Source organism: Equus caballus, chromosome 1 (assembly GCF_041296265.1).
Source record: "Equus caballus isolate H_3958 breed thoroughbred chromosome 1, TB-T2T, whole genome shotgun sequence".
Classification (NCBI taxonomy): domain Eukaryota; kingdom Metazoa; phylum Chordata; class Mammalia; order Perissodactyla; family Equidae; genus Equus; species Equus caballus.
In genome coordinates this window covers 132,105,286-132,129,909 of record NC_091684.1, presented here as the reverse complement: position 1 = coordinate 132,129,909, position 24,624 = coordinate 132,105,286, and the positions used below count along the sequence as shown (strand labels likewise).

Sequence of the window (24,624 nt, the reverse complement as noted above, 5' to 3'; positions counted from 1 at the left end):
ACTCTGTTATTGCCTGTCCAACATCCAGACCCCTCGACCCTCAGAATAAAACCCATTTTTATTCAGATAGCTACCCCCCTCTCAGGTGAGGGAGCTGATTAATTTCTAAATTGATCAAGGGGTGCTAATAACTGATTTAAACATGGGCATGTGAAGCAACATTGGCCAAGAAGACATGAAGGGGCAGGGGCTGGGGAGAAGGAGATCTTGGAGCAGGGTTTTTTTTTTTTGAAGGTTAGCCCTGAGCTAACATCTGCCGCCAATTCTCCTCTTTTTGCTGAGGAAGACTGATCCTGAGCTAACATCCGTGCCCATCCTCCTCTGCTTTATATGTGGGACACCTAGCATGGCGTGCTAAGCAGTGCCATGTCTGCACCCAAGATGTGAACTGGCGACGCCCGGGCCGCCAAAGCAGAACATGCACACTTAACCGCTGTGCTACTGGGCCCGCCCCTCACTTAACATTTTGATGTATTTCCTTTTGGTCAAAATAGATTATACCATATTGATATATAACATGTCTATTACAAATTTTTAAGCTATTTCTCATTTTTATTGTTACAGACTCAGCCCAAACATGCTGCCTTTGATCACTCCAGCTAAAAATCACTTCCTTCTGATCACTTGCAGTAGTGTGGGTACAATTCATCCAGCACCTACCCTGTACTACTTACTTTGTTCTGTAGTTATCTGTGTTCTTACACTAACTCTCCAAGGACCTTGTAAGCCAAGAGAGGGCAGAACCATGTCACTCAGACCTGTCACCCAACACTACGCCTGATCCACCATAAGCACAAAAAATCAGTGCTGAATTAAGAAATAAAAACAGTCATATCAAAAAACCAACCAGGGGCCAGCCTGGCAGTGTGGTAGTTAAGTTCACGTGCTCCGCTTCAACAGCCCAGAGTTCGCCAGTTCAGATCCTGGGCACGGACCTACATACCACTCATCAAGCCACGCTGTGGTGGCATCCCACATAGAAGAACTACAAGGACTTACAACTAGAATATACAACTATGTTCCGGGGATTTGGGGAGGAAAAAAAAAAGAGGAAGATTGGCAACAGATGTTAGCTCAGAGCCAATCTTCCTCACAAAAACCAAACAAACAAAAAAACAAATAGTAAAAGTTAAGAGTTTTAAGAGGTTATAAAGAAAAGGCAACTCAAAATTAACTATGAAAAAAAAGGGAGTCATCGAAAACTATGCCAAATGTGTTGTGTGACTGAAAAGGACAGGAAGATGAAGTTGTCAACAATAATACAAGAGAAAATATAAGGCAAGGGCTTCAGAGGAAAGGAGTTCAGTCATGTCCAGTATTAACTGACAATGAACTATCCTGGACCTATCACAGCAAGAGATGAAGACAAGCAATTGATCAATGTGAGAGAAGAGAGGGTAAAAGCAGCAAAATATGAAACCAGTGCTGGCGTGGCCATAGGACTCTACAAACATAACTCACAACCAAATTCAGAGCTGTGTCTTTAGAGGGTACCAGGCACTTCCTCATGCTCCCTCTGAATACAGATCTCCCGCTCATTCATGTGACAAATATACACTGACTAGCTACGTTCCAGGAAAGTAGAGAATGAAAAAGATTTCTGAGAGGTCAGCAAGGAAAAGATAGGAGAATATAAAATAAATGAAAGGCAAGCTAACATGCTTAGTTGTCTCTTATTCTTCCCTTTCCTCATACTTTAATACAATATTGAGAAATCCTGGGTGAATAAGCTGTCTCAACACTTGGCTTACTCAGCTCAAATGGCCTGGCTCTGTATTAAACTGGCCTTTGACCACTGGGAGAGAAAAACATTTCCCTTGGAAAAGATAAACAGTGTTTCCCAGATTTATTTTCCTTCCAATTACAAAGGCCAAGTATGCGTTAAGACTGGAGGATGGCCCTCTTCCTGTGCCACTTTGCTGCCAGCCTTTGGCACAGAGGCCCTTTGGCCAGGATAACTTATAACAAACACATTGTTGTGTAACTCTCAGTACCACTTATTTATTGGTTTCTGTCACACACACATATTGTAAAACGGAACTTTGTCCTGCACTTAGCACGCTAAAGGGCACCTGAAGGTCAAATTGCAAATATTTCAGTGCCAGACTCAATAGGCTTTGTGAGGAGGTGCCGGAGAATATCTGGGGACTTCTTTTCAACTTCCAAATTCTAGGCCCTGATAATCAGTCAACTTCTTGGGCTCCAGCAGTAGCACCAGGGTTTGCAAGTCTGTTGGCTATATAAAGCACATTCAAGGAAGTTAAGAAGTTACATTAAGACCTTAGTAAGACCATGAAAACTTTGTAAAAAATAACTTTCTGACCTCAGATGGTGGGATCACTGTTAAAATGAATAGACCATACATAGACCTGTATCCCTTTTTTTTTTTTTTCCCCCACAGACCTGTATCCTTAACTGGCGTCAAGTGGTTTCCCTCTGCTCCTGAGACTGATGTTCTATTCATCCATTTGACAAACATTCCCAGTTGGTCAGTTCAATGATCAAGGTCATATAAAATATTCTTTATAATCATGTCGTCAATCTAAAGTAAGAGATTAAAATCTGCTTGTGCTAAAATTTCTCAGCAATGTTGGACTAGGTAACGACCCAACAATTCCCTCAACAGCTCATAACTAACCTTGAAAGAACACTTAAAAATCAGAATTGAAGAGAGATTATGTTCCTATAGCTTTATCAAGCTACTAGCCTCAAAATCCATGTAAATATACCAGAGAAAATTCTATTTATAGATTTCTAATAAGAAAAATATTTAATCTCCATTTCTTCATCCAGCATTGAGAAAAACATTGATAATCTACATTACAACTGTAGCAGGAAGAAAGCCATCTAGTTCCTTGGAATCCTTAAAATGCTACATAAACGCTAAGTAAAACTCTGGCAGACCTATCTACTCACCTTACAGGGCTCACTGTAAATATACCTTCTACCACAAACCACTTCTGAGCCACAGCTCGACATCAAATTCCCAGGCCACAGACATTTTCCACACTAACCTGGATTCAAAAGAAGTTCTCTCAAAGAGAATAACATTTTATTGCCTATGACCTCTTTATTTACACACAGTTGACAATCTACGAAAAGGGAATGGACTAAACAGCAAAAGCAGAAGCAGCATCAACCAGGGTATACTTTTAAAAGTGACCCCTACTTTTTAATATATCAGAGTGACCTGTTAAAGATCAAATAAATTATTTGTTTTGACGTTAACTGCACTCCTTCAAGAGAGTTGCTATAATTGTTAGTAATGGAAAAAAAAAAAGAAACACAGTCTTACCATAACATCCAGCAATCACATTCCTAGTTATTTATGCAACTTATCTGAAAACTTATGCCCACATAAAACCTGCACACAAATGTTTGTAGGAGCTTTATTCATAATCACCAAAAGCTGGAAGCAATCAAGATGTCCTTCAATAGGTAAATGGATAAACAAACTTTGATAAATCCGTACAATGTAATATTATTCAGCAATAAAAGGAAATGAGCTATTAAGCCACAAAAAGACATGGATGAATCTTAAATGCATATTAAGTGAAAGGAGCTAGTCTGAAAAGGCTTCATACTGTGTGATTTAACTTCCAGAAAAGGGAAAACTAAAGAGATGGTAAAAAGATCAGTAGTAATCACTGGGGTGAGGAGGAGATGTCATGGAGGGAAAAGAGGAAGGACTGAATAGGTGAAACACAATGGATTCTGTATAATATTATAGTGATGGATACAAGACACAATGTATTTGTTAAAATCTACAGAATTTTAGAGCACAGAGTGAGCTTTAATGTATGCAAATCTTAAAAAATTCATTGAGGAGGCTGGAGGATCCCAGAATGGAATGCAGCATGTGACAAAACAATGCAGAATGTTACAACGAGGGTACAGGTTACATATATAAATAATTATAGATGTGTATATATACTGGTTAAGTGTACACATATATATTCCCTTGCTCTGTTGGCTGAAAGGGTGACACCCAGTAGCAATGAGCACATCTAGTGCCCAGATTGTGGTTTGTAATATCTAATTCTCCAATAAAAGGAAACAGGGCTCCTTGGAGACATGGCTGAAATATAGAAAATAAACCTGGAGCATCTTGTAGTGCCAGAAAGTAAGGAAGTACTGGGAAAAAAACCACCCACAATGATGAAGCCATGTCAAAGGGACTGAAAGAGTTCCCAGTGGCCAAAGCTGAAACGATTTGAGCAACAAAATAAAGCAGTACTTAATTATAACCTGAAGTATAAATTAAATATTTATGAATCCACACTGATAAAAATGAACGACTGAATAAAGAAAGAAACGGGGGAGAAGAGACAAATCTCTGGTGCAGAAGAATTCCAAATAATTTATGTAGTTACTCTGCATAACTCCCCACTCCTTACATGTGGGCTGCACATAGTGACTTACTTCCAAAGAGTATAGTATGGAAAGGGGGGAAAAAGAACTTTACAAAGGAGAAACCTGACACACACTATCTCAGCCAGGCAATCAAGGTCAACATCAAGTGATAAACCATGTCAACAGTACACACCCCTGATATGATGTGATGAAAATGACACTTTATCCCTGTGCTCTTCCTCCCCAAAACATATAACCTCAGATATGAGAAAAACACCAAATACCAACCATGGAATATTCTACAAACACCTAACCAGTACTCATCAGAACTGTGTAGGTCATCAGAAACAACGAAAGTCTGAGAAACTGTAAGAGCCAAGAGGAGACATGACTGCTAAATGTAATGTGGTATGCTGGAACACGGCCTGTAACAAAGACATTATGTAAAAACTAAGGCAATGTGAATAAAATACACACTTAAGTTAATAATTATGTATCATCATTGGCCCATTAATTCTAACAAATGCACCATAATAATGTAAGATGTTAATAACAGGGGGAAAAATAATATATAAATTGCTAATGAAGTCTATCTCCAAGTGCATGATAGATTATAAACTGATTGAATATTTGAACTTTTAACAAACAAGTCAATAGTTTTGGTAAAGAAAAAACTTTTTTTTTAAAGAGAGAATAAAGCAAAGTAGTGAGGGTTAAAGTCTAAATGGAAAGAGCCATTTCTAGCCAAGCATTCTACAGTTTTTCAAAGGATACAGAAGTAATAACTCAATTTCAGTCTCAAGTTTTCAATCGTTGTCAATTCAGATAGTTACTTAAGAAGCACTGAAAGAGGGGCTGGCCCTGTGGCCAAGTGGTTAAAGTTCCACACACTCCAGTTCAGCAGCCTGGGTTCGCAGGTTCAGATCAGCCACGCTCTGGAGGCATCCCACATACAAAATAGAGGAAGATTGGCCCAGATATTAGCTCAGGGTGAATCTTCCTCACCAAAAAAAAAAAAGCACTGAAAGAAAGTGCCTTGAAATACATTTTTTGAGGGCGGGCTCCATGGCCAAGTTGTTAAGTTTGCGCGCTCCACTTCAGCGGCCTAGGGTTTCACCACTTGAGATCCTGGGCGCGGACATGGCACCGCCCATCAGGACCATGCTGAGGTGGCGTCCCACAGAGCACAGCCAGAGGCACTCACACTAGAATATACAAGTATGTACTGGGGGGCTGTAGGGAGAAGAAGAAGGGAAAAAAAAGAAGATTGGCAACAGATGTTAGCTCAGGTGCCAATCTTAAAAAAAAACAAAAACCCTTTTTTTTAAATTTTCAAAATTGCAACCATTTATTCATGGAATCAGGCATTTTCAAAACTTAGAAACGTTGGCTCCTGACACAGGTGCCACACAGATTATAGTGAATCTGCTATAATTCACTATTTTAACATTATTCTAATGAATATGTTAAAGAGCATACCAGATTCTAGTGAATTAACTATGATTCTATAATGAGTAAATACTATTCAATAATTTGTTAGTACCAAACAAAACTAGGCATCAACACCCACCAGTGCATGCTCTCCCTGATGTGCCAGTAGGGACAGTGAATATAGAAAATTTAAAATTGTCAGTCTGTCAGAAACTGTAAGATCACAGAGATGTCTAGACTAGTCCTTTCCTCTCTTCTGAGGATGGTAGCCAAATTGCAAGAAGAAAAGTTATTGAAGAATCCTCCAGAAGAGCCCAAGTGCAGGTTTAACTCAGACATCACTACCATCATCGTTACCAAATTAAAAACAACATCCCTTTGTCTATGTGAACTCTAGCAGATCGCTGACTTTTCTTGAAGGAATGGAAGTGGTGGGAGAGGGCAGGGACTAGTTTTAGTCTCCAACAGCTTATTCCTTTTCCCTTAATATCTTGAGGGAATAGCCCTGGAATAATAGAACCATGCTACATTTTTGTGAAGCTCTGCCAGCATCCTTTTTTATTAGGGTAATAAAGGACTAGTTTAAAGAAAAGCAGTGGATAAGAATTCATAGCCCTGAAACATCAGGTTAAGAAGAAATATCAAGTTGATCCAACTTACAAGAGTTGTGCCGACGACGGAAACTTCTGGACTGACTCAAGGATTCCATGTGCCTGTCCACATAGCTCTTTGAACACTGCTGCTGCTGGGGGGAAACGGCAACATCTTGGCTCTTCACATCTGTCCTCTTAGGGATGTTCTGAGGGGCACTGCTGGAAGACGCTGGCTTCTTGACCAACTTGCCCATGCCATTCTGATTGATACCTACTTGGTACCCAACACCAGAGGGGCCTAATTCTGTCTGATGGAGGTCTCCAAAGTGTTGGTTTTCTCCAGGACCTGGTATCTCCAGAATTTTTAATTCTGTAATGTCACCTGCCCTGAAACACACAAAAGAGTCCAAGTCTCAAAACTATAACAATGATAACAGTGATAAAACTAGCATCAATAGCAACCAGCCACACCTTTGCAGGGCTGCATTTCAATGAGTTAGCAGAGGCAGAAACTAGAAAAGGTGGTAGAGCACTCACAGACAAGGCTTAGCCACCAACATTCAACTGACACAGCACTGGCCTTTAAAGAGACCTACTGTTAATCACACAACTACCATTAGCATCTTACATTTCCAAAATGCTTAATGGTTTTTTTTCATTCATTCACTCAATTACTCATTCAACAGGGATATGTAGAGTACTTACAATGTGGTAAACACTGTGCTACGAATGGGTATATACAGATGAAAAGCAATACATGCCCACAAGGAACTTACACTCTGGTGAGCATAAAAGACAAGCAGACAATCAAAAGTGTTAAGTACTATAACAGAGGTGTGCAAAGAGGACTAGAGATCCCAAAAGCAAAATATATAAGTTAGTCTGGCAGAGACACATAAAACACTTAAGCTAAGTCTGGGTGGGGAGGGAAAATAAGAGTTGGCCAAGGACAGTATGGTAGGGAGACGGGCATTTCAGGCCAAGGCTCAGAGACTGAGAAAATGTGGCCCATTTGAGGAACTGCAAACGTTATGGCGCTACTAAGGGAAGGATGCTTGTGGAGGGCCATCAGGTGGTAAGGCTGTCGAGGTAATCAGGGACCAGATCATCATCACACTGGATTTTTCTGGTGGCTGCAGGGAAGGTGGAGAAACTAAAGGCAGGAGCACCAGTCAGGAGGCCAGACAAGAAATAAGAGATGAATAGGGCAAGTGACGATACAAAGGGAGAAGGGAGGATGGAACCAAGAGACATTTGGAATCCACAGGATTTGGTGACTAACCGAACATGAGGATCACAGAGAAAGAAGAATTTATTATGATTCCTAAGTTTCTAACTTGGGTGAAAGGTGTCAGTCACAAATTAAGGGTAGTCGATTGGAAGAAATCTGCAGGTAACATAATGAGTTCAGCTTTGAAAATCTTAAATTTAAGATATCTTGTGGGATATCCACTTGGAAACGACAATTAAAATAGTGTCTGGAGTTAAGATAATGGGCTTAAAGATTTGGGGTCTCATTAATGTATTAGAAGGTACACATGAGATTGTCTAGAGAGAATACAGAGAACAGAAGCAAAGATAGAACTTTGAGTAAACCAATCTTAAAAAGTGAGTAGAAGAAAAAGAACCTGGGCAGAAAAAAAGATGTAAAGGAAGAATACATGGAAAGAAAATCCAAAGCAGTGACAGAGAAACTAAAAGAAGAGAGCACTTCAACAGTTAGGAAGTACTTGAGTAAGATTAGAACTGAGATACTGCAACTGAATTTGGCAATTAGGTCATTTGTAACCTTGGCAAGAGCTAATTCGGCAAGACGGTAAAGTTAGAAAAAAGATAATGGTGTGGTAAGGAAGGACTAGAGAATGAGGCCACAAAGGGAATGAAGGCAGATTGTTTTGCTCTGAAAAGAACTGTGGGTATAAAGAGAAGGGAAATGACAGGGCTATACTCAGTGGCAAATGCAACGTGTGGGCCAGGGGAGTATTTTTACTATGGGGGAGGCCTAGGAATGTTAGAATGCCAAGAGGAAAGAGACAGTATAAACGTTGGAACTGAAGACACAAAAGAGAGGGAGTAGAGTCTCAAAGCAGACAGAAAAGGATAGCATATAAAGCATAAATGATAAAGTTAGCCCTGAACATAAAGGGTATTTCTTCTATTGAGACTTCCGAGGAAGTAACAGATAACGAAACCTACAGAAACGGTTATGTGTCGGTATTGTTCAGAAAGTCAAGGAAGTTCGTGCTGGACAGTCTTTTTTTTTCTTAACATAAGAAAGCTCTCACAAAGTGGTGAAAAGAGGGATGTGAAAACAACTGAACTTGAGATCTGCTGCCAAACACAAAGAAAAATACATTCCTGTAACTAAGTGCTTTAGTTACCACCTACAGTGTGGTTCTGGAGATAAATTATAATACAAATCTACAAAGAGAGAGAGATTTATGCAGGGGGAAAAAAATCAATAAAGACCTTAGCTGTAAGAAAGGGCAAATAATACAAAACTGAGAAAGAAAATTTGAAATTCTAAAGGAAAACAGAAAGGTTATTCTGAATTTGACCCATTTAAATAATGTAACATCGCGTGCTTGAAATAGATTAGAAAAATGTTTTACAAACCCTGAATCATTCGCTGAAAGGTAATTATGACACAAAGTCTCTGCTGAAATAGCAGCGGGACTATAAGATCTAAAACTGCAAAATCTTGCCCCGACAAGACTCTACTCAAAAGCAGCCCTGTGCAAGAGAATACTGGCAATCAGATCTAGGTTCAAGCTCCATAGACCACCAGGCTGGATTTAGAAGAATCAGTCAAGACACTCACCTGAAGGTGACCTCTGGCACGAGGCACTTCACTCCATTGTGGAAAGGCCGAGTGAGAGAAATGGTCTGGCTGACCTGATCCACTGCTGACACTCTTCCCTGATAGACACCCAAGCTATCTCCACAGTTGATGGACACAATACTGCCCAGCCAATCCGTAGCCATGTTTCAGATGTGGGACCACCGTGGTGAGGAGGAACCATTCAGTGTGCCTTGAGAAACAAAGCTTTAATTAAATTCAGCAAATAGTATGTCAAGCTCTGTACCAGGTGTTGCTCAATACATATTCTGTCACATCTGTAATTGAAGTAATAAAGCATAAAAAATAAACATTTTTTTCAGTACAAGTAGGCATATTAATGAATAAGCAATATCAGTTAATATATATAAAGATCTTATCATTTCTTTAAAGCACATGTACTAGATGAAGATAATATATACCTAGACATTAAATCACACAAACTACAACCTGTTTATAATCTATTACATTTTATTACATCTGCCATCAGAATCTTCCTAAGAGAATATATTATGAACAAATAATACATAAAAAAAATAATACTGGTAATGTCAGAGTAGCTCATATCAGACTAACCCGCTTGTTGATGATAATGATAAATTCTGGACAAAAATTTTTTTTAAAAGCTGACTGAAAGCATTATAGAGCACTATACCTAACAACTACAGAACATACATTCTTTTCAAATCCACATAAAACGTTCGCCAAAATATGCTGGGCCTTAAAACTAGTATCAGTTTTGAAATCAGAGTACATTCTTTGTCCACAATAGAATTAAACTTGAAATTGGTAAGATATTTCAAATATTCCCAAATATCTGGAAATTAAGAAAGACATTTCTAAATAACATATGGGTTGAAGAAGAAATCAAAAGGGAGATTAAAAAATAGTTCAAACTCAATGATAATGTTAATACAATAAGCCAATATTTGTGGGATGCACTTAAAACCATGCTTAAAGGGAAATTTATAGCTTCAAATGCTTATATTAGAAAAGAAGAAAGATTTAAAACCAATGATTGAAGCTTCCAGCTTAAGAAGCTAGGAAAAAAAGAGCAAATTAACCCAAAGTTATTATAAAAGAAATAAATAGAAATCAATAAAACAGGGAACAAGAAAAATAAATAAAACCAAAATAGTTCTTTGAAAATATTAATAGTTGACAAATCCCTAACTAATGAAGAAAAAGAGAGAAAACATTGTCAATATCAGGAATGAACAAGGGGACTTCACAGGCATTAAAAAGTTAACTTTATGCTAGTAAATTTGACAACTTAGATGAAACAAATTTTTTGAAGACAAAAGTTACCAAAACTGATACAAGAATAAAAAGAAAATCTGAAAAAGTTTATATCTATTTAAAAAACTGAATCTGTCAAGAGAGTGAGAAGACAAGTGACACACTGGAAGAAAATATTTGCAAAAGACAGATCTCGATAAGAGACTGTTATCCAAAGTATATAAAGAACTCTTAAACACAAAAATAAGAAAATGAACCATCTGATTAAAAACCGGGCAAAATATCTGGACATCTCACCAAAGAAGATATACAGATGGCAAAAAAAGCCTATGAAAAGTTGCTCTACATCACATGTTATCAGGGAAATGAAAATTAAAACGACAAGATACTACTACACACCTATTAGAATGATCAAAATCCAAAACACCGACAACATCAAATGCTGGAGAAGACATGGACCAAGAGGAATTCTCATTCATTGCTGGTAAGAACACAAAATAGTACAGCTACTTTAGAAGACAATTTGGCAGTTTCTTACAACACTAAATTTACTCTTACCATATGGTCCAGCAATCAACTCCTTGGTATTTACCCAAATGAGTTGAAAATTTATGTGCACACAAAAACCTGAACATGGATCCTTATAACAGCTTTATCCAAACTACCAAAACTTGGAAGCAACCAAGATGTCCTTCAGTAGGTGAATGGATAAATAAACTGTGGTATATCTGGACAATGGAATATTATTCAGTGCTAAAAAGAAATGAACTATCAAGCCATGCAAAAACATGGAGGAAACTTAAAAGGATACTACTAAGTGAAAGAAGTCACTCAAAAGGCTACACACTGTATGATTCCAACTATATGACATTCTGGAGAAGGCAAAACTATGGAGACAGTAAAAGGATCAGTAACTGCCAGGGGTTTGGGGGAGGGAAGGATGAAAAGGCAGAGCACCATTCTGTATGATACTATAAAAGCGAATACATGTCATTATACACATTTGCCAAAACCCATAGAATGTACAACATAAAGAATGAACCCTAATGTAACCTATGGACTCTGGATGACAATGATCTGTCAATGTATATTCACCAATTCTATCAAATGTACCACCGTGGTGCAGGATGTTGATAGTGCTATATGTGTGTGTGTGGGGGGCGGGTAGAAGGTATATGGGAACTCTCTGTACTACCTGCTCAATTCTGCTGAGACCCTAAAATGGCTCTAAAAAATGAAGTTTATTTACAAGAAAAATAATTGAATCTTTAATTTAAAACTTTCCCACAAAGAAAACTCCAGGCCTAGATGGCTTTATCAGTAAATTATCAAACATGTAAATAAGAAATAATGCCGATCTTATACAAACTTTCAGAAAATACAGGAGAATGAAACACTTCCCAATTCATTTAACAAGACCTACATAATCCTGATATGAAAGCTTGACAAAGGCATTACAAGAAAAAAGAAAAGATCAATATCCTGTACAAATATAAGCCAAAAATCGTCAAGAAAACATTAACAAATCAAATTCAGCAATTTTTTTTTTTGAGGAAGACTAGCCCTGAGCTAACATCCATCACCAATCCACCTCTTTTTGCTAAGGAAGATTGGCCCTGAGCTCACATCCGTGCCCATCTTCCTCTACTTTATATGTGGGACGCCTGCCTCAGCATGGCTTGACAAGTGGTGCCATTTCCGCACCAGGGATCTGAACTGACAAACCCTGGGCCACTGAAGCAGAACGTGTGCACTTAACTGCTGTGCCACCAGGCCGGCTCCCAGCAATATATTTTAAAAGGATAATATATCATGATTATTTAGGTGTTTACTCCTGGAATGCAAGGTTGGTTTGATATTTTAGAAATCTATCAATGCATTTCACCACGTTAACAAAACAAATGAGAAAGTCATATGATTTTTACCACACCAATAAATGCAGAAAACTATCATGATATCAAAACTAGACAAAGACAGTACCAAAGCAACAATAAAAACCAAAAAATAGCTACAGAACATCCCTCGTGAATACAGAAATAAAACTCCTTATCAAAATAGTGAATAGAATTCAGCAACATATAAAAAGAATTATACACCATAACTAAGTGGGGTTTAGTCCAAAGTGCAATGCTGGTTCAATGTTAGAAAACCAATGTAATCTACCATATTCACAGGCTAAAGAAGAAAAATCACATGATCATAGCAATTGATGCAGAAAAAGCATTTGACAAAATTCAACACCTACTAATGATAAAAACTGTCAGAAAAACAATTTTACCAATTTGATAAAGAATATCTACAAAAAAACCTTACAACTAACATTATCCTTAATGGTGAAAGACTGAATACTTCCCCCTAAGATCAAGAACAAGGCAAAAATGTCCAATCTCACCAATCATATTCAACATAGCACTGGAATTCTTGCAATTAGGCAAGAAAAGGAAATAAAAAGCACACAGATTGGAAAGGAAAAATAAACTGTCCCTATTTGCAGATGACATGATTGTCTATGTAGAAAATCCCAACAATCTATAAAACAAACTCTTAGAACTAACAAATTAGATTAACAAGGTCCCAAATACAAGATAAACATACAAAAGTCCATCTTACTTTAATATACTAGTAATGAACACATGGGCACTGAAATTTAAAATGCAATGCCATTTAAAATTGCTCAAAAAAAAAGAAATGCTAGGTCTAAATCTAACAAAACATGTACAGTATTTATATGCTGAAAGCTATACAATGCTAAGGAAAAAAATGAAAAATATAAATGGAGAGACATTCCACGTTCATGGATTGAAAGACTCAACACAGTAAGTATGTTGATTCTTCCCAAATTAGTATACAGGATTAATGCAATTCCTATCAAAATCCTAGCAAGATTTTTTCTTAATATAGACAAGATTATTCTAAAATTTACATGGAAAAGCAAAGGAATAAAATAGCTAAGTCAATTTTGACAAGAAAATGGGAGGAAGCAGTCTACCCAATTTCAAGACTTAATATATAGGTATAGCAATAAAGATTATGTGGTCTTGGTGGAAGAACAGACACACAGATCAATAGAACAGAATAGAAAACCCAGAAATAGACCCACACAAATATGCTGCACTGATTTTTGACAAAGTGCAAAAGTAATTCAATGGAGATAACACAGCTTTTACAACAAATGGTGCTGGAGCAAATGGATATCCACCAGTAAAAAATTAACCTTAACCTAAGTCTCATAACTTAAATATTTACTCAAAACAGATCATGGACTTAAATGTAAAATGTCAAACTATAAAACTTTTAGGAGAAACATAAGAGAAGTCTTTGGGATCTAGAGCAGGGGAAAGAGTTCTCAGACTTGATGCCAACAGCACAATCCATAAAAAGAGAAACTGATCAATTGGACTTCTTGAAAATTAAAAACTTTTGTTCTGCAAAAGCACTTATTAGAAGGATAAAAAAGACAAATTACACACTGGGAGAAAACATTTACAAAACCACATATCTGACAAAGACAAAGGACTAGTATCTAAAACATATAAAGAACTTTCAAAACTCAATAGCAAAAAGTGAATCCAATCAAAAATGGTCAAAAGACATTTCAACAAAGAAGATATGCAGATGGCAAATGAGCACATCAAAAGTTGTTCAATATCATTAACCATTTGGGAAATGCAAATTAAAACCACAATGAGCCATCATGACACACCCACCAGAATGGCTGAAATGAAAAACAGTGACAACACCAAGTGCTCACAAGGATGCAGAAAAACTAAATTACTCATATATTGCTGATGGGAATATTAAATGGTGCAACCATTCTGGGAAACAATTTGGCAATTTACTAAAAACCTAAACTAAACATGAAACTACTACATGAGCCAGTAATTGCACTACTGGTCATTTATCTCAGAGAATGGAAGACAAGCTCACACAAAAACCTACACATGAATGTTCATATCAGGTTTACTCCTAACAGCCCCAAACTGGAAACAACTCAGATATCTTCAATGGGTGACTGGTTAAACAAACTGTGGCACATTCATATCATGGAGAAAAAGTGAAAAAAGCCAATCCCAAAAGGTTACATTCTGGATGATTCCATTTGTGTAACATTCTTGAAATCACAAAATATAAACATAGAGAAGAGATTAGTGGTTCCCAGGGGTTAAGAAAGGGGTGGAGGCAGGAGGGAAATGGGTATGGCTATAAAAGGGTGACAAGAGGGATCCTTGTGGTAATGGAAATGGTTCTGTATCTTGACCATATCAATGTCAATATCCTGGCAGTGATATTGTACCATAGTTTTGCAAGATGTTACCAATGGGGAAAATCAGGTAGGGTATATGGAATCTCTCTCTGTATTATTTCTTACAAGTGCATATAAATCTACAGTTATCTCAAAAAGTTTAATTTTTAAAAAATTAATGTCTTCTACCACATTAACAAAATAAATGAAGAAATCATGTACAATCATATGGATAAATGCAGAAAAATAATTTGACAACATTCAACATCCATTCATGATATCAAAAGGAGGGGGGTTGGTATCTACAAAACAATTACACCTAACATCATATTAATGATGAAATAATGAATCCTTTCCCCTTAAGACTGGGACAAGGCAAGGATGTCCATTCTCACCACTTCTTTATTTTTTTTTTTAAAGATTTTTGATTTTATTCCTTTTTCTCCCCAAAGCCCCCCAGTACATAGCTATATATTCTTCGTTGTGGATCCTTCTAGTTGTGGCATGTGGGACGCTGCCTCAGCGTGGTTTGATGAGCAGTGCCATGTCCGCGCCCAGGATTCGAACCAACGAAACACTGGGCCGCCTGCAGCGGAGCGCGCAAACTTAACCACTCGGCCACAGGGCCAGCCCCCCATTCTCACCACTTCTACCTCTATTCAACACTATACTGTAGGTCCTAGCCAGTTCAATAAAAGAAAAGAAATAAAAAGCATAAATAGGAGCCGGCCCCGTGGCCAAGTGGTTAAGTTTGCACACTCCGTTTTGGCAGCCCAGGGTTTCACTGGTTTGGATCCTGGGTGTGGACACGGCACTGCTCATCAGGCCATGCTGAGGAGGCGTCCCACATGCCAGAACTAGAAGGACCTACAACTAAAATATACAACTATGTACTGGGGGGATTTGGGGAGAAATAGTAGGGGGAAAAAAGCATAAATATTGGAAAGGAAGAAGTAAAACTGTCTTTTTTGGTAAACTGTATGATTGACTATGTATGTAGAAAACTCTAAGGAATGTACCAAAAAAAAAAAAAAAACTACTAGAATAAGTGAACTTAGCAAGGTTACAGGATACATGCTCAATATAAAATAAACGTATTCTATATAATAGCAACAAACAAATGAAAATGAAATTTTAAGGTACTATTTATAATAGCACAGTCACATGCCTCATAACAATGTTTCAGTCAACGACAGACCCTAGATATAACAGTGGTCCCATAAAATTAGTACTATATAGCTTAGGTGTGCCAGTAGGCTACACCATCTAGGTTTGTGTAAGTACACTCTATGATGTTTGCACAACAATGAAATTACCCGAAGGTAACCCTGTTGTTAAGTGACATACGACTGTGTTAAAAACCATCAAATACTTAGGAATGAATCTAAAGGAAAATGTGCAGGACCTCACAATGAAAACTAGAAAAATTAAAAGAAGATTTACATAAATGGAGTCACATACCACATTCATGGATTGAAGAGCTTAATGTTGTCAAGTCTCCAAAATGATCTACAGATCAAATACAAGTATCAATAAAAATCCCAGCTGGCCTTTTTGGAGAAACTGAAAAAGTGGTTCTAAAATGTATATGGAAAGGAAAAAACAGAATAGCCAAAACAATCATGAAAAATAAAGTTAGGTGTTCTACATTACCTTATTACATTACCTGGTTTCAAGATTTACTACAAAGCGACAGAAATCAGTGTGCTGTTGGTGCAAGGACACAGATCAATGGGACAGAACAGAGTCCAGAAATAGACCCACACACATGTGGTCAACTGATTTCGGATCAAGGTAACAAGATAAATCAATAGAGAAATCAAAATATTTTTTCAATAAATGGTGCTACAACTAGAAATATATGAGAAAAAATAACAGTCTATTTCTATCCCACACCAGATACAAAAAAATTAATTTGAAATAAACAAACATAAAAGTTAAAGCTACTAGGGAAACAAAAAATTGAATAGCTTAGTGACTGTAGGTACAGAAACATTTCTTAGGTCAAACACAAATAAGTACTAATCATAAAAGAAAAAATCTGATGAATTAAATTTCATCAAAATTTTAAAGTTCTGCTCATCAAAAGTCACCATTAATGAATACAAATTGGAAGAGGTGCAAAAAAGATGCAGTGAAGCCAGTTAGGAGGTGATTAGAGCAGTCCATTTGAGAGATGATGGTAAGCTGGAATAGGGAGAATCAATGGAGATAGAAAAAGTTGATGGATTTAAGACCTATGTACAGGTGGTGGTTTGAATTTGGTGATGGTTTAATATGGTAGGTAATGGAAAGGGGGAAAAAATCACCATTGAAATGATAAAAGGTGAGTAGAACACACATAATCCCATAGCCTTTACACACATGCCATCGTATCGTGCAATGACAGTGGCAGCAGTAGCATTTCTTACACACTTACTATATCCTCACGCAGGAGCTAATACTTTAAGGGCAGTCTTTCCTTCATCCTCCATGACAATCCTATGAGGTAGCTACTTTACTACCCCATCTTACAGATGGGGAATTTGTAACAAAGAAATTACAATGGACATTTTACACACTTGTAACCACAGCATAAAGTCAGCTTCTTAGTACAATGGCATATTTTCTATGTTGTACATACTATTTCACTGCATTCATATATCATGGTTTTCTTGTCATTGGACATTTAGATAATTCCACTTTTCATAATTACAGTTAATGCAGCAACGATCAATTTCATTTAGTGCTTAAATTATTTTCTTAGGATAGAGCCTCAATCAGTCAAATCATCATTCTATCATGTTACAACATACTAAAGCAGAAAACTTCTTTTTCTCATAGGTAATTTTTTTTTCTCCCTAAAGCCCCCCGATACATAGTTGTATATATTTCAGTTGTGGGTCCTTCTAGTTGTGGCATGTGGGATGCTGCCTCAGCGTGGCCTGACGAGCAGTGCCATGTCTGCGCCCAGTATCCGAACCAGGAAACCCTGGGCCGCTGAAGTGGAGTGCACGAACTTAACCACTTGGCCACGGGGCCAGACCCCAGAAAACTATTTTTTAAGCCATTTTTTTTGGAAACCAAATCATTCTCTGGACGAGTTTAGATAGTTATACATTTAAAATAATGGTATTGTAACAAAATATTTAGGAAGATATTCCATAGAGTTTTGCCCCATTCCATAACCACTCCAGTGAAGGCTACATGCCGGGGAGCCAAGCACTTCAAGAAATCTCCAGACTTATGATGGCAAAAAGATGTTTCTCCCCTCTTCTATTATAATCACTCCAAAATGAGAGGAAAAATAAGAAAAGCTAAGCCATAATCAAGGAGAAAATATTTACAATAGCTTTATCTGATAAAGGACTTGTATCTGGCTAGGGGGTTGTCAATTTTGTTTGTCTTCTCAAAGAACCAGCTCTTTGTTTCATGGATCCTTTCTACTGCCTTTTTTGTTTCAATAGCATTTATTTCTGCTCTGATTTTTATTATTTCTCTCCTTCTGCTGAATTTGGGCTTTGTTGGTTCTTTTTCTAATTCAGTTAGGTGTAGTTTGAGACTGCTTATTTGGGATTTTTCTTGTTTGTTAAGGTGAGCCTGTGTTGTGATGAATTTCCCTCTTAATACGGCTTTTGCTGCATCCCGTATGAGTTGGTATGGCATGTTTTCATTTTCATTTGTCTCCAGGTATTTTCTGATTTCTCCTTTAATTTCTTCAATGATCCATTACTTATTCAATAGCATGTTGTTTAGTCTCCACATCTTTGTCCCTTTCTTAGCTATTTTCGTGTAATTAATTTTTAGCTTTATAGCATTGTGACCGGAAAAGATGCTTGTTATTACTTCAATCTTAAAGTTATTAAGGCTTGCCTTGCTTCCCAACATATGGTCTATCCTTGAGAATGTTCCATGCACACTTGAGAAGAATGTGTATTCTGCTGTTTAGGGATGAAGTGTTCTATATATGTCTATTAAGTCCAACTGGTCTAGCTTTTCATTTAATTCCAGTTTCCTTGTTGATTATCTGTCTGGATGATCTATCCATTGATGTGAGTGGAGTGTTGAGGTCCCCTACTATTATTGTATTATTAATATCTTACTTTAGGTTTGTTAATAGTTGCTTTATGTACTTTGGTGCTCCTGTGTTGGGTGCATAGATATTTATAAGTGTTATGTCTTCTTGGTGGAGTGTCCCTTTAATCATTATATACTGCCCCTCTTTGTCTCTCTTTACCTGTCTTATCTTAAAGTTTACTTTGTGTCATATAAGTATTGTGACGCCTGCTTTCTTTTGTTTGCCATTAGCTTAGAGTACTGTCTTCCAACCCTTCACTCTGAGCCTATGTTTGTCTTTGGAGCTGAGATGTGTTCCCTGGAGGCAGCATATTGTTGGCTCTTATTCTTTACTCCATCTTGCCACTCTATGTCTTTTCATTGGAGAATTCAATCCATTTACATTTAGGGTGACTGCCAACATATGAGGGCTTAATGCTGCCATTTTATCACTCATTTTCCAGTTCTCTTGCATTTCCTTTGTTTCTCGTCCTGTGTATTTTGGTCTACCAATTGAGTTATGTAGTTTTTTATGTTGTGTTTGTTTCTTTCCTCCTTATTTATTATTTGTGTCTCTGTTCTTTTTGTTTACTGGTTACCATGAGGTTTGTATTCAAAATCTCATAGATAATATAGCGCATTTTCTGATGGCCTCTTATTTCCTTAGACTAAACCAGTTCACTCCCTTTCCTCTGCCCCTCCTAAGGTGTTTTTTTCACATCTTATTCCATCTTGTGTTGTGAGTTTGTGGCTAAAATGACAAGATTATCTTTGTTTTTGGTGTTTTCCTTTCCTTTATCTTTAATGCTGTACTTGAGCATTTGCTAACTTGTTCTGATGTATAGCTACAATTTTCTGATTTTGTCTACCTATTTATCTCCTTACTCTGTGCTTTGTAACCCTTCTCCCTTTTTTCCCCCCAACCAGGTATGAGGGCCATCTTGAGGATTTCTTGTAAGGGGGGATCTCATGGCTATGAACTCCCTTAGTTTTTGTTTATCTGGGAAAGTTTTTACTTCTCCATCACATCTGAAGGATATTTTTTCTGGATAGAGTATTCTTGGCTGAAAGTTTCTGTCTTTCAAAGATTTGAATATGTCATTCTAGTCTCTCCCAGCCTGTAAGGTTTCTGCAGAGAAATCTGCTGAAAGCCTGATAGGGGTTCCTTTGAAGGTTATTTTCTTCTGCCTTGCTGCCCTTGGTATTTTTCCTTTTGCATTCACTTTTGCCAGTTTCATTGCTATATGCCTTGTGCTAAGTCTTTTTTCTTTTAAGATTTTTTTTTAATTTTAATTTTTTTTGAGGAAGATTAGCCCTGAGCTAACTACTGCCAATCTTCCTCTTTTTGCTGAGGAAGACTGGCCCTGAGCTAACATCCATGCCCATTTTCCTCTATTTTATACGTGGGACACCTACCACAGCATGGCTTTTGCCAAGCAGTGCCATGTCCACACCCGGGATCCAAACCGGCGAACCCTACGCCACCAAGAAGTGGAACATACCAACTTAACAGCTGTGCCACCAGGCCAGCCCCTTGTTAGGTCTTTTTACATCAACATATTTAGGAGATCTGGTAGCCTCTTCCACATGGATTTCCATCTCCTTCCCTAGGTTTGGGAAGTTCTCTGCTATTATCTCTTTGAACAAGCTTTCTGCTCCATTCTCTTTCTCTTCTCCCTCTGGAATACCTATAACTCTTATGTTGCATTTCCTAATTGAGTCAGCTATGTCTCAGGGACTTTCTTCGTTTCTTTTTAATCTTAGTTCTCTCTCCTCCTCTATCTGGAGCATTTCAACATGTCTATCCTCAATTATGCTGATTCACTCCTCTATGATGTCCACTCATTCAGGGAATCCATATTTTGTTTTATCTCTTCCATTGTGTCTTTCATCTCTAATATTTCTTATTGATTCTTCTTTATAGTTCAACCTCTTTTGTAAAGTAGCTCCTGAACTCATTGAATTGTTTCTCTAATTCTCTTTTAACTTGTGGAGTTTTTTGATGATCGCTATTTTAAATTCTCTGTCATTTAGGTAACACATTTCTGTGTTCTCAGGACTGATTTCTGGGTACTTGTCATCTTCTCTCTGGTCTGGAGATTTAATATAATTTGATACTGCTAGAGGGCATGGCTCTATTTTTACATATCATGGTATTATTTAGTCACAGTTGCCACCTATCACCACTGAGTGGGGGTCAAGAGCAACGTATTCTGAGCCCTCTGCATTCCGCCAAGATCCCAGGCACTGGAGCTGGCGCTGGGCGGGTTGGGTGGAGGGGCACTTTCTTCTGCATGCTCTTGGGGTTTTCCTCACTCTGCTCTATCTGTTCTCCTGGGGTGCTGGCTTGATGAGGTCACCCCCCACAACAGCTCTCACTCTGATAGAGAGCTTCCCTCTAGGCTGTAAGAGCCCTCAGGGATCTTCGACATTCCCACGAATGAACGTCCCCTCCCCTGTTCCTTCTTTCTTAGAGGCTGCCTGCAGTCTCGGATCGCAGTCTTTTGGGGAGGGAGCGAAAACTTCTCTTACCCCATTCCACCTCCTCCAAGTAGGGGCTCCAGCCTCCCTGCCCTCTGTCATATGGCTGTGTGGGTCTCTCAGACGTCTTTTGTGTTGTTTGGATGTCCTCTGTTGGAGTATGAATGTCTTTTCCATTGTATGGTGGAGGGGAGAGATTACTGGGAAGCTCACTCCACCATTATGCTCGCAAAACTATTTTATAGCGAGAAAAATCATACGTGATTGCCACTAGAGTGGAGACTTTATTAAAAAGGGCACAGGGGCCTTCTGGTGTAATAGAAATGTTCTATATTTTTACTGATGCAGTAGTTACAAGGATGTACACATTTATCAAAACTCACTGAACTGGGTACTTAACATCTGTGCATTTTATTGTACATAAACTATATCCCAATAAAAAAGGAGAAAAGTATATGTAGCCAACATAATCACCATATGCCACAAAATATTTAGCCATTCCTCCAATATAAGAGAAGATTAATTTCCTAGAAAGATTTTCTACAAAACATAAAATGAAAATTCACATATACAGCAGTTTCTAGCAAGATGTCTATTAGGCGTCTCAAAAGTGTCCAAAAGAGAATTTCTCCAGCCCCACACTCACATCTCCCAATTTGTTCTTTCCCAAGCTGTTCCCATCTCAATAAATGGCACCAACATCCACCAAGTTGCTTAGGTCAAGGAAAAAAAAAAAGTTACCCTTAATTCTTTCCTGTCTTTCATCCTATACATTCAATGCAACAGCAAATCCTATTGTCACCACCTTAAAAATATGTCCATTTCTCTCCATCTCCACTATTGCCTTTCTAGTCCAAGACACCTCATGATTACAAGAATTCCCTAACTGGTCTCTGCTCCCACTCCTGCCCCCTTCCTTCAATTCTTTCTCTACACCACAGCCAGAGCAAATTTTAAAATGTAAATCAGTTGTCATGATCCTGCTTAACAACTGTACTTATAATCAAGTCCAACTCCCTTTCCATGGACTATAGGCCCTACATGATCTGATTTCCGCTAACCTTTACAGCTTTATCTCTCATCACTCCCTTCCCACTATTGTAAAGAAACAGTGACCTTCTTATTCTTCCTCAAATATATAAGCTTGTTGCCTCCAGAACTCTAAACCAGGCATTCTCAAAACATTCTTTCCCCAGCCCTGTGAAGGGCTAGTTCCATCTCGTGTTTCTGGTATCTGCTAAAATGTCACCATCCCAAAGAGGCCTTTCCTGCCTACCCAATCTGATGTAGCTACTCCCCAACACTCTCCAACACCTCATCTCCTGTTATGATCTCAAAATGAATCACCACATGAATTATCTTGTCTGTTTATGTTACATGTGTAACCCCACCAGAATGTAAGCTCCACGAGAGCAAGGGACCCTGTTTTGTTTAGCCAACAAGAGTGCCTAGAATGGAAGAGGAGCTCAATAAATATTTATTCAATCAATGAATGAATTAGATGTAATAAATCTGACAGAAGTTAATCACTCAAAATCTAGAGTATCTAAATATTTATATCTAAATGCTTTGGCTCTTCTTGGAAATGGCTGTAAAACTAAAATATCCTTTAAGCATACTCTATGCAAAATCATATCTATTTTAGATCTGAAATCTAACACTGCCCTACACACAGAAGGAAGTCAGGAAATAGCAGATGAGTATAAACATAACACACAATATTAAGTTCGAAATGAAATACTGGCTTAGTGTTTTCCATGAAAAACAGAAAAGAAATAGAACAGCATTTCAAGTTGTTTTCAAATATTAATTTCAGAAATATACTTAGATAAAATATAGAGTCTAAAAAAGGAAAAACAGCAAAACAACATATAAAGGAGAAAAAAGCACTCCTGTGGTGAAGAGTATGCCCCATCAGAAACACAAAAACCTAAAGACAAACTCAGGTAGTTCTCTAGTGATCTGAGCAAGTATCACAAAACTAGGCTGACAGAACAGAAAATAAAAGAAACAATGTATTAGCAGGCTCATCCTTAAGATTTTTTTGTACATTTTATTATAGAAAATTTCAAACATACAAAAATGTCGACAGAACAGCATAATGAACACCCACATATCCATCACTGAGTTGCAACAATTATCAATATATCTATAAGAATTTAAGAGATCAGGTGAATTTCCAATGCAACAGAATTTCTACAACACTGATGATGGTAAAAGGCACGAAATACACATACTTTAGGCTTATTTCCACCTTCCTAATCAGCCACGTCTACCTAACATCACAAAAGTATGAAATTCCTTTCCTATCATTTACACCCCCTCGTAATCCTACTCTGATGCTTATTTTAGATAGATTCAGAATGAAAAGCTGTAATAAGAATTCTAAAAATACCAGAAATTAATCAGATGTGAAGACTTTTTACTTCTTCATTCAACACATCTGTATGACGCTGATGTTGTACATTCAAGCTTATATTATGTTAATAACTGAGTAGAATGTTTAATAATTCTAAAGTGGATTGCTAGTTTACAAGTATGTGTGTTTCTATTTAGTTCTATATGAATAGAAACTTTTTAAAAAGTAACCACTAACTGTGTAACAAACTGTCCTTTCATTATCTGAAACTTTCCTCTATGTAAACTACAACATTAATGCATTATTCAAAACTCATCACATAAGTTTATTCCATAAAGAAAACTCCTTTATTAACTGAAAACAGTAAATCTAAAACAAGTGGAGTGCCATCACCTGGGTTCCTAATCAGATGAATACACTAAGGATGGGGGCTTCATGAATTACAGGGCTAATACCATGGCAAAAGAAGAGCCACAGCTGAAGCGAGAGACCTAGGAGGATCTTCGATGCCTTTTATTTTCTACTTTTCTATCAAGGTATAAACTATATAGTAAGTCTACATATTTTAAGTGTACAGCTCAATGAATTTTTACACATTAACAGCCCCACATAACCACCACCCATATCAAGACAGAGGATATTGCACACGCCCCACAAGGTTCCACTGTGTCCTCACAATGGTAGTCATTATTCTGATATCTATCACAAAAGATCAGTTTAGCCTGTTTTTGAACTTCATAGAAATTGAATCGTAAAGGTTCTCTTTTAAAGTGTTTGGCTTCTTTTGCTCAAGATTACCGCTGTGAGATTCATCCTTGTTGTTGCATGTGGCAATAGCTCATTCTCTCTCATGGCTATGTAGTATTCTTTTATATAACTGTGCCTCAATGTATTTATCCATTCTACTGTTGATAGACAGTTGGGTTATTTCCAGTTTGGGGGCTACTATGAATAAAGAACTAAACATTTTTGTATATGTGTTTGTGGTGGACAAATGTACCCATTTATGCTGGGTACATTCCATATTACATAGGAAGTCAGAGTAGATGAG

General features: G+C 37.6%; 1 protein-coding gene across 8 annotated transcripts in view; it reads right to left on the bottom strand.

Annotated features, from left to right (window-relative positions):
- EDC3 (enhancer of mRNA decapping 3) overlaps positions 1-24,624 on the bottom strand; it is a 59,828-nt gene that overhangs the window by 30,296 nt on the left and 4,908 nt on the right. For 4 of the 8 annotated variants that reach the window (XR_011425309.1, XR_011425331.1, XM_070233593.1 and 1 more), the window contains exons 2-4: positions 10,855-10,936; positions 9,199-9,409; positions 6,445-6,764 (exon numbers count right to left, since the gene is read on the bottom strand). Coding sequence is in view for 4 of the 8 variants with exons in the window: in XM_070233593.1 (XP_070089694.1) it covers positions 6,445-6,764; positions 9,199-9,362 (484 nt within the window). In the remaining 4 variants the exon portion in view is untranslated. The remainder of the gene's footprint in view (positions 1-6,444; positions 6,765-9,198; positions 9,410-10,854; positions 10,937-24,624) is intronic. The other 4 variants (XR_011425320.1, XR_288965.4, XM_005602923.3 and 1 more) reach the window with 1 other exon arrangement.